The 11,890-nt window shown below is 36.1% G+C and overlaps 1 protein-coding gene across 1 annotated transcript in view; it reads left to right on the top strand.

Annotated features, from left to right (window-relative positions):
- LOC136829352 (uncharacterized) overlaps positions 1 to 11,422 on the top strand; it is a 100,844-nt gene extending 89,422 nt beyond the window's left edge. Inside the window, exon 4 of the mRNA XM_067087774.1 lies at positions 11,227 to 11,422. Coding sequence (XP_066943875.1) covers positions 11,227 to 11,270 — 44 coding nt within the window. The 3' untranslated portion in view covers positions 11,271 to 11,422. The remainder of the gene's footprint in view (positions 1 to 11,226) is intronic.
- The last annotated feature ends 468 nt before the right edge of the window (positions 11,423 to 11,890 follow it).

Below are 11,890 nucleotides of genomic sequence, written 5' to 3'. Positions count from 1 at the left end.
TGCTAGAAAAATGAAATTTTTGAAAATATATGGCTACCCCATCCCATCTTCATGGGAGGCGCGTGGAAATTTACGAAGAATAAAAAATTGCTACCTTAAATCTAGTCAAGCATCTACAGCGCCCCATAACCTTAGTTCTTATAGACAATTTTCATACTCTCAATTACCATATGAGATTTTGTGTTCATTATGTTCAAGAATAAAGCATTTAAATTTATTTGGATCCTTCACGAGAACGATAACAAACAACGCATAAATTTAGGGTTTGCGGATGAATTCATTTCTCTTGTGTTCACCTTCGAGAGAGTCAACTCAAGGTCGTACATTTTGTTTTCAGAACCGTGGCCTTTTATGACATAAATTATAAATAATTCCCAAGGAGTAATCATATTTAAGTATCAGTTCGTTGAAATAGATAAGTTAATTGATCGATATAGTATTTTCTGACATTTTAACATCAATGATCACTGATGCTGGCATCATTATTTTGTGACGCAATTGAAATTTTAAAGAAGCAGCATTTCTGAGAATATTTAAATAAGGTAAAAGGCAGAGAGAGAGAGAGAGAGAGAGAGAGAGAGAGAGAGAGAGAGAGAGAGAGAGAGAGAGAGAGAGTCTTAATTTTATGGCTCGCGTTTTCAACCACTGAATTATAACTTACTCACTGATCTTAATGAGAAAAATATTATCATTTTTATGGTCATGTATAACTTGTAAAAATAGTACCATATAATTATTTTAATTCAGGAACTTCTGGATCGAAAACATTTCTGTTTTCCCACTGTGGACGTGGTTCAGAATGCAAAATCCTTCTAATTACATATATGTCTGTTGTGATTTATAATACATTTATTCATTTACTCACGTGTGAACGATAAGAGGTTGCAGGTTTAACATCCGTCCAATTTTCCAATCACCAAACAAAACCTCCAAAAGCCAACGATAGATCGAGGTACCGGTTGTAGAAACAGCAAATAACGCATATGAAATGTAGAAAACAGCTATGAATAAACAGCAGATACAAATATGAACAACAATAACAGTAGTGATGATAATAATGATGACAATAATAATAACTAGGCAACACTGTGCAAAGTAACACCCCTCAAGGCTACCCAGTTTCCTGCCGCCCGATCCACATCCGGATTACACCAATATCTGATATGGACTGGTCCTTGGGCCGCGTTTGACCTTCGAAGTACACTAAAGAAAAATCTCTCTTGACTCACTGAAAACTCAGATTAAAAACAAACTAACTAACCGGTAAGTGAATGTGGAGATATGAGCACCTCTCGGAGCAAGGAATAATAAATTAAAAAGGCTAAAAATGAGGTTGCGTTGGCGCTTAAAACAGGTGTTATATTAATCGCACACGTAGATTGGGGATCATATACATGGAAGCAGTTTAACCCTGTTCTATTTATATAAACATCACATCATGCGTTGTTTCATGAAGAATCACTCTACACACACACACACACACACACACACACACACACACACACACACACACACATATATATATATATATATATATAATGTGTGTATCTGTATATTTATCTATATATATATATATATATATATATATATATATATATATATATATATATATATATATATATATATATATATATATGACTGAATGTAAAGGAATTTGGGGAGAGAGAGAGAGAGAGAGAGAGAGGGAGAGAGAGATATCCATGGCAAATGAAGTGCTTGTAGTACTCAAGGTTACATACACAGACACACACACATATATATACAGTATATGTGTGTGTTTATATAATATATATATATATATATATATTATATATATAAACACACACACATAAATACTGTATATATTATATTTATGTGTGTGTGTGTCTATGTATGTGTGTGCGTGTAACCTTGAGTACTACAAGCACCTCATTTGCCATGGATACCTCTCTCTCCCTCTCTCCCCACTTCCTTTACATTCAGTCAAGATACCTTCCCACAATAAAAGAACAGTCGTCATTATTCAAGAAAGATCCTAAACTGACGATAAAAAGATCCTTCACCTCGCATCTCAAAGGGCTTGACTCGCCTTCAGGTGTCTCCCGAAGGACAATCTTCTTATCTGTGTTTCCTCGTCAAGAACTTCCACGGATGTAGCAGATCAAATCACGTGACATTTGCTTCTCCCACAAATCTTAACAATATCTCAGTGACTTTTTCACGCACGCACATACAGACACACACACATATATAAATATGTATATATGTACACATATTTATATGCATATATATATGTATGTATATATAATATATAAGCTGCTTTGTTGTCTGTGCAAATGTTCTCTCTCTCTCTCTCTCTCTCTCTCTCTCTCTCTCTCTCTCTCTCTCTCTCTCTCTCTCTCTTGTATATGTATATATATATATATATATATATATATATATATATATATATTTATACACAGTATATATGTACTGTATATATATATGTGTGTGTGTGTGTATATATATAATATAATATATGTATGTATGTATCTGTCTATCTATATATACATATATATATATGTGTGTGTATGTATGTATGTATGTATGTAAGCGTATAAATTACAAGCGGTGTATCAAATGCGTCCGTATTACGTTTGAATATTCACTTAGCCTTATATTATCATGTTATTATTATTCTTGTATCAGATTCTGTATCATTTATCCTATGTTTTAAGAGGTATCTTCAGAATGAGAAAATTAAGTGCGAAAATATGTTTATATTTTGCCTCATGTTTAGCGACCGACTGTTACAAGATACAGTTACTAAGATTGCATGAAATTTCAGGTTTCACTCGTAAAGCATTAATTGTTTTTCTTGAACCGATCGTGAGGCTCATTTATTAAAGTTTTAGGATTTCATTTTAATTTTTAGTTTTCTGTAAAAGAGAAGTATTGAGATGGCTACTTGTCTGTCCGTCGGCACTTTTTTCTGTCCGCCCTCAGATCTTAAAAACTACTGAGGCGAATAGGGCTGTAAACTGGAATGTTGATCATCCACCCTCCAATCATCAAACATACCAAACTGCAGTCCTCTAGCCTCAGTAGTTTTTATTCTACTTAAGGTTCAAGTTACCCATAATCGTGCGTCTGGCACCGCTATAGGTGCTAACAAACAGGCCACCACCGGGCCGTGGCTGAGAGTTTCATACAGCATTATTCGCTGAACAGAAAAATCGATTGCGCCGAAGAAACTTCTGCGCATGTTTTAGTTTTCTGTAAAAGAAAGCTATTGTGCTGGCTTTGTCTGTCCGTACTTTTCCTGCCCGCCCTCAGATCATAAAAGCTGCTGAGGCTAGAGGGCTGCAAATTGTTACGTTGATCATCCACCCTCCAATCATCAAACATACCAAACTGCAGCCCTCTAGCCTCAGTAGTTTTTATTTTATTTAAGGTTAAAGTTAGCCATAATCGTGCTTCTGGCAACGATATTGGATAGGCCACCACTGGGTCGTGGTTAAAGTTTCGTGGTCCGTGGCTCATACAGCATTATGTCGAGACCATCGGAAGATAGATCTATTTTCGGTGGCCTTGATTATATGCTGTAGCGGCTGTACAGAAACCTCGATTGCGCTGAAGAAAATTCGGCGCATTTTTTCTTGTTACCATTGTGTTATTCTTAACCATCGGAAATACCCTTTTTCCCGCGCTTGCCGTTTCTCTTATTGAATCGAATGCATTTGCAGCATTATCTCTCTCTCTCTCTCTCTCTCTCTCTCTCTCTCTCTCTCTCTCATTTGCGTAAATAAGACGGAGTAAAGGAAGTCGTTATCGAAATCCTATAACGAGTCTTTACAAAGACATCCGGGACCCAGAGAAAGGAGCACCAACAAGCGGTAAACACCGATCAGGCCGACCATGGATCTGAAGACAGACCAGAACGAAGGAAGTGATTATCAATTTTATCTTCTGCTTCTTCTTCTTCCTTCTCTCATTCGCCTTGTTCATCCTGACTCGTCGTTTTTTTTTTCTTTTTTTTCCCTCCGCAACAACGCTTCCTTTGGCGACCGATTCCCACAGGTCCTTGCGGTTTGACTCCTGACCTTCGGGACTCTTGACTGTTCTTATAATAAGTATCCTGCCGGAGCTAAAAAGTCCTCGTGATCTTGCTCCGCCGACAGCTCACACATGTGCCAAAGGCGAGGGAAATACTTGCTGAAGTATATAGTGAGGAGTGACATTCGCAATAGAACATACACACCCACCCACAGGTATCTCTCTCTGTCTCTATCTATCTATCTATCTATCTATTTATATATATATATATATATATATATATATATATATATATATATATATATGTATATATACTATATATATATATATATATATATATATATATATATATATATATATATATATATATATATATATATATGTATATATGTATATATGTATATGTATGTATATATATAATGCAAGAATGTATTTCATCATGGATCTTTATATTCTCCCCATTGTTCCAACCACCCTTCTCAACCTCATGACTTCATATCCTATAAGCTTGTTTTGTGGTTTGCTTGCGACAACAATGACATCAACAGCACTAAAAATGGCAACTGTATATCTATGAACAAGCAGATGATAAGTTGAGAGCTTCCTAAAAAAAATACGAGCATAGATTCTGAAATACTAGCTTAGATCCTGCCTGAAGGGGGGACGGAAAAAGGCTATCAAAAATGGACAGTCTGCCTGCCAGGCATGTCTGTGTGTATGTGTGTGTGTCTGTGTGTGTATGTGTGTGTGGAGGGGCGAGGGGGCTGTTGTGGGGGATGCCTGTGAAGGGTAAAGTGAGCTGACGTCACAGCACGTGTTGTCCAGGAAGCCCTTCCTTTGGAGAATAATAATATTTAATTTTTTTGCACAATTTCCTTTTTCTCCAAATCATTATTTTAATACTAGCATTGAAAAATAATGATTGTTGTATGGTTCACATCACAACGATAATGACATCATTATAGCAAATTAAAAATCGGCGTTTTCCATTGTATAGCCATGTCTACATTGGTGAAGTTCGGGTATCATCCGTTTTGAAGGAATGATCATTATTACAGCTACTCGACCAGTTCGGTCGGGGTTTATAATTACAAATGTAATTATAGTGACCGACGCCTAATTGTTTCTGGCGGATCATACTGTTTTTTCATTGTTTAATTATTATTATTGTAGAACGAGCTTGCTGGCGCGCTACGCGAGCTGGAACCCGGCGCTGCTATCCTCCCCCAACCCCCCCATCCCTACCTACCCTGCCCCACCCGGGGTGGACAACCAGGTTTGCAGGAGGAGGGTGGCTGTGTTATGTCTCCCCTACTGTTACCAGGGGGAGGAGAAACAAGATCCACTCGGATTTTATTATTATAGATACCATACTAAGCTTCCTGCTTAATTGTAATTATTGGTCTCAACATGTATATTTTGCCATAGAAAGACTTAAACTTGGGTATACAAGGTAGACACATTTTCAGCTCAGTGGTCTGGTTAAACTAAGATATACTTAACTTGTAGATGCATGCATACGCGTCTTGGTCCGGCTACATTAGAAAGGGGCGAAGTTGTAGGGCCAGAAGCAGTGACTTCGGGGCATTCGTTGTCCTTTTCTTTCACATAAAACTTCAGTATACCAATATTTGTATGTTCTTTCTATGTTAAAGTTTCATTCGAGAGAGGGGAAATAATTCATTAAATAAATTTCATTTGTCTTTGACATGGAAATTTAATATGTGAACGTTAGTCTAAATACTATGTATAGATTAATTCAAAAGTCCACCGACATTCTCTAAAATTAGTTAGTGACCAATACTTCATACATGACAGCAATATAGGTTCTTTATATTGTAGGACTCATGAACATGTTGCCTTTTGGCTACACATTCCGGTTTTTACGATATATTTGAATAAAGAAGTGCTTTCTTTATTTTATTTTGGTAAAAATTGTCCGAAATTTGGATCTCTAGCTGTTACCTCTTAAGTTTGAAATAATAAACAATTTTTTATAAATGAAGGCCATTTGTGTTTAATTCTTCAGACTTATCCGTGTTTTCCTCATTGTTTATTCTGTAATTTGTATAGTGTTGACAGTTAATGGAACGGTCTATATCCGTATTCAGTGAAATATGCTTATGAGTTTAAGAGATCAATAACTTGTTCTCAAAATTTGACTATTTGCTCTGAGATTTTTTGTATTTGTCCCTTACGGGGTTATTTGGTCCGTGTCATATTTCTACAGTGATGGATTTGAATCTAGAGTTCATAGCAATATGAATCAGACTTAAGTCTCTACCTGTCTGTCTCACACACCCACCTTACACATACACTCATATCACAGTAGAGTGAATAGAAAGCTTTAACTTTGAACATCTCTCTCTCTCTCTCTCTCTCTCTCTCTCTCTCTCTCTCTCTCTCTCTCTCTCTCTCTTCTACATCACTAGACAGTGCGTGTCAATTTGCCTTATATTTCAACCCAATCTTTCGGTATAAAAGAGTTGGGAATATGGGTGAACAGCTGGTCCGGTCTCTCCAGCGTGTTGTAAAGTTATCCATTACCGCATGACATTTCCAGCTAGAGCTCGCCTTCCAGAAGAGGGCTGCGTGAACTTCTGACTGATGAAACTTTTAGATTCCATCTTATATTCTGGGAGGAATCAGGGATATTTTAAGCGGGAAAATAATTTTCTACCTTGAAGGTGAACAAGACGATTTAATGTAAGCATGTAGATGACCCTTGGTACTGATTACTTTTTTTTGTCAAATGGTGTTTAATGCTTACAACACAGATGTTTGAAAATTCGTTTTGCACGGTTTTGATATTGAAAATAAGTAAGAGAGAACCTGTTAACGCTATATATATATATATATATATATATATATATATATATATATATATATATATATATATATATATATATATATATATATATATATATATATATATATATATATATATATATATATATATATATATATATATATATATATATCATTTATGTTTCATACTTCAGCCACTTTAACTTAAGGCTGTCACTCTGACAATGATCCACTCTTCGTAAAGGTGATGGTTGCCGAAGATATTATAGTTATGGCAAAGTAAAATGTTTTGGACCATTTGTTCAAAACAAAGCGCGTGAGGCGATAGATAATAAGTTTTTTTTTATTTTATTTAGATATTATTTAAAGTTCTGCATTACAGCCTAACGAGTCATTCCTCAACTTGACCTAGCGTAGGGCTCCGCGTCCTATGTGCGAAAAAAGGCAGACAGGTTTAGCACTTCAGAATAAAGACCACCTAAAAATATTCATGAAAAAATATGGCCACTAACATAAGTCAATTTCTTGACAATATCAATACCTTGGTAACTACTCATTTCCGACGGACGTGGTATGGAAGAACAGTTGTTCAGAATGAGAAGATAAAAAAAAAATGACAATGCAGAAATAACAAGCAATTTTGGGCACTGCAAAATGATACTCAGACACGGCTATAGGTTTTGATGTTTTAACGGGGATTCCTACTAATATAGAGGCCTGTATCTCTCCCAAAATACTGTAATGACTAACGGAATCTGTTGATTTCCATTTGACTGAACTTTTCTTAATAAATAATTACTAGCTTATTGTCAAGATTTGGTTCCTTGCTTATGTCAGGAGAACGAGCTACATTTTTTGTTTATCATTTTCGGTTACCAGCATAGCACAAATAAACGAATCTTCGATGAGTGGTAGGACTGTTATAGAGAGTAAGTAGTCTAAAGGTAAAATAATAAAGAAACTGTACAGGCACCATCTAGACATTTTGCTAGTGTAAAAAATGGCACCCAGTCAAGAGGAGAGCATCATTGAAATGAGTTATTTGTATAAACTATGTCAAAGTGTTTTAACAAGAAAGAAAATGACGTGATTAATTGCCCTCTTTTGTACTGTTAACCAGAATGAAATGAATATAAAAACTTAGCTTTTGCACTTTTGTAAGCATTATGAAGTTCTAAAGTTCAGTGAGAGTGTGCATGATAGCAGAATGACGTAATACCCTTAAAAAAATGTTTCAGCATTTAGGTGGCATTCCAGGAATATCTGATCATGGTTAAATGTCATGGAAATGAAGCTTCTTTACATGTTTAAATTTTCGTTGAAATATAGCCCTCTTCTTTCGTGTGTCTCATGACATGCTGACCTTTTTACCTGCTTAAATATATATAGACGGTTGATAGTTAACTGATACCCGATTTTGTGTTGTGAAGAGCAGAGCACAGGCGACTGAAAAAGAAGAGGACCCACTAAAGTAATGCAAAGTTGCCTTAGGAATTCTGCTTTTTTTTGTCTATTTCTATTAACCTTGGGATATCTGGCTCTTTTTCTGCCTGGTTCTTCTAAAACTAACTATCAATGAAATTTTGAGGGTGTGCGAACTCTGATAATTCGGGAAAAATCTTTTTCCATTTGCTAAGCTCTTGGGAATAACCGGTCAAATTTATGAGGATTGTTTATTGGGAAAATTTTCAGCCCTTGCTGCTCCTGCTGGGAGTTCGTTAACCTTTAACCAGGCTGTACAAAGTCTTTGGCTGTAAATAATCAACATTGTTTAAAAGAATTTTGCTCCTCACGCAGATTTTGCTTGAATTTCTTAATTAGCTTCATGTGTTTCATACCTTTACGTAATTTTTCATTGATTTTGATACCTTTCTGGTCAAAACGCAGTAGATGTATTCTTGCCATTTTTTTTCTGACTTCACATACTCCTGAGTTTTTTTGCTTCACTTTTTTTTCACGTACTGTAGACTATGTATTATCGTGAAACTTACAAAATTTCGCTGTATAAGGATAAAGTAACATAAATCAGTTAATGGTTTGTCGAAAAACAATTTGATATCCTTATCATTATCCATGAATAGTAAGACTTTAGCGACAGAACTGAAGAATCGTAGACATTTAAACTCTCAATGAACGGTCGTGATATCTGCTTCTTATTAGACTAGCATGGCAAGGTAGCAGAGTTGCCTAATACCGTGAGAAGACTTCGCTTTAGAATTATAGCAAGTGTCATTCTCCCCCCCCCCCTCTCTCTCTCTCCCTCTCTCTCTCTCTTTCGAAAATAGTTTTTCGAGTACTTGCATGATTCCGTAAATTTTAAGAGTCTGTGACCTTAAACTTTGGGATTCGTTACTCACTGCTGTGATCTGTAGACTTCTTAACATACAGTAATATATATTGTTTTAACCGGCTAAAATTTTTCTTATATTGTTACTGTAATATGTTACCATATTTTGCTATTATCTGAGACGACCTATTCAATAATGCTTTACCCCTCGTGAAGATAAGGGCCTGAGTTATCATATCTCTTTTCTAGGAAAGAAAGGAGCGTTCGAGCATTTTACTACTCGAACGATTAAATTTTTGGGATTATAATACAGGAGAATGAAGAAATTTGGTGTCAAGAAGGAATGCATCATGTTCTTCCTTCATTCCAAAAGAATCTTTCCCACAACTGTGTTCATGAATTTGTGTCTTGCATTGTGACTTTCCATACGTCAAGGAATTCTAATGTAGTGTCTCCTCAAATAAGCATACCAAAAAAGAAAGGCTATGATGTTTGCTCTGTAAGCAATCCTGCTGAATTTCAAATCAATTACTTGGAAAATAATGGTAAAGAGCTCCGGCGAAAATAAAACCAAAAATGTTAGTAATCACAGTTTAGTCTCTCCCCAGTTGTAGACATAAAAAATGCAGTGACTTTTAATGTTTTACTTAGGACCTTTCACACACAGTTGGTAATGGCCGTTCATCGTGGTGAAAAACACTTTTATTTGCGTTTTATCTAATAGAAGTTAGTTACTTAATTATTAGTCTCCTAAATCCTAATGTTTTAGTATTAATTTATGAAAATCCTTCCTTTCTGAATCGATCTTACTGAATAATTCTAAAATTTGGGATCGAGTAAACCAGCAGCATCTCGCTGAAAAGGTCTAAAACGAATAAATACTGCAAACTAATTTCAAAGGTTTGAAGATCGCTGCCTTTTGTCAAAAGATAAAATCCCCATACCTGAAAGTTTGTAAGAAATTAGATTGATCTCCACCGATACCATGAACATCCATGATTTAAAGTTGGTAATGGTTGACCATGATGCTCTTGATTAAATTATCGATTTTTAATCTGGTACTTATCTAAACTCATCTCACGGAGTGATATTTGGAGAGGCATGTTATTTCTCTTACTGACATTCAGTCACAGAAAACAAATCTTGATTTTAAAAATGGTACTTCCGATCACCAAGTCGTATAGAAGAGGCCAGCAAGTCTAAAGGTTCCATAATCGATCCCTGACAACAAACCTTCGTATTTGTTGGTCGCGGTTTAAATGATGCCCATTCTTTGTCGCATTTCAATTTCAATCTACTGCCTGAAGTCCATATGCCGAAAAAGGTCAGCATCATACGTTTGTAATTAACAAGGGAATATACTTGATGATAACACGATCGCAGCACGATATTTAGATTCTGGTAATTCATCTCTTATATTCTCTAGATCTCTCTATCTTTCTGTTCGACCTCGCCTGCTCCCTCTTTTCATCGCCTTAAGAGCTGAATTGCCCAAAGTGCCCCAGTGCTGGGCTTGGCACCCCAGATTTCATGAAAGTCAATCTAATGTAAAGTAGGTCGAACAAAGCATTTCAAATCTTTCTATACTGTTTACAGAGTGGAGAATGAATGTAGGCGTTACTAATCAGTCTTCTGTCCTCAGGTCAGGAAAGTTTTATCTTCAAGGGTGACAGAGATCGTGTACCCTTGAGAGCAGAGATGTTTAGAAGTTTAGATGAAAAGGATGAGCGACTTTAGCTATCATGATATCATTTGTCATTTGATATTTTTTATTATTTAATAATTGGTCATAAACTTGGTCATTAACCATTCACGGGTTTTTAAAGATATTGCATGCCTATGACATTTAGAAATACAGCAGAAATGAGGAGTTTTGGTCGTTATAATAAGTATTATGTTATTTTCTCCTTTTACCGTTTGCCCGTCTGCCTAAGCACAAGCACACTACAAGGAAAACGAAGGCTATTACCTCGTAGGTTGGCCCAGTCCATTAGTAAATGGCTTCTCTAAAATGTTCATTTGTTTGTTTTGGTAGTTTTTGTTCCACACCTTTATTGTTAGTAAGAACACTGAAATGCTTACCAGATAAATCCATATGGTGCTTTTCTCTCTGGTAGGTCGGCTGGGCTCTTGGGCAGATGGATGCTGCAATGAATATTGATGGCTGTGACCCTGACCTAGCAACAGGAAACTTTTGTCAAGTGGAGGTGCCTGCATTCGTGAGTACCATTCGCATACTTGTATTTTACTGGGCGCATTTATTGTTTCTTTCTCTGTACTTATTTATGTTTGGTATTTATAAAGCTTCCTATGACCCGCAACGAATTGTATTCGTGAAATAAGACACTGTGAAGGCTTTTCAGGTCGGTGTTGCTCTTATAAACACGTTCCTCAGTTTTCTAACCCTCAGTTTTCTAATATTGTTGGCAAACTTTTCAATGTATTTTGATGGTGGTTCCGCAGTCCCGAGCGAACGTGAAAGTGACAGCTATTTAAAAAGCATGACTGGATAATAACATTCTATTTGGTGAACGAGAGAGAGAGAGAGAGAGAGATTGTGTAGCTTCTCCGATCAAGTAAGTAATGGGAAAGGATAAAAATACACATCGCAAACAGAGTTTAAAAATATGGAAGGATGTGGATTGCACTTTTAGGAGAAAATAAATGGATAGGAAAGACCCATCCATAGATACTCCCACCAGACGGACTGAGAGAGAGAGAGAGAGAGAGAGAGAGAGAGAGAGAGAGAGAGAGAGAGAGAGAGAGTTTATTCGTTTCTCT

This window comes from Macrobrachium rosenbergii, chromosome 44 (genome assembly GCF_040412425.1).
Source record: "Macrobrachium rosenbergii isolate ZJJX-2024 chromosome 44, ASM4041242v1, whole genome shotgun sequence".
In the NCBI taxonomy this organism is placed as follows: Eukaryota; Metazoa; Arthropoda; class Malacostraca; order Decapoda; family Palaemonidae; genus Macrobrachium; species Macrobrachium rosenbergii.
Note: the sequence above shows the minus strand (reverse complement) of the source record. Positions and strands in the feature narration are given on the sequence as shown.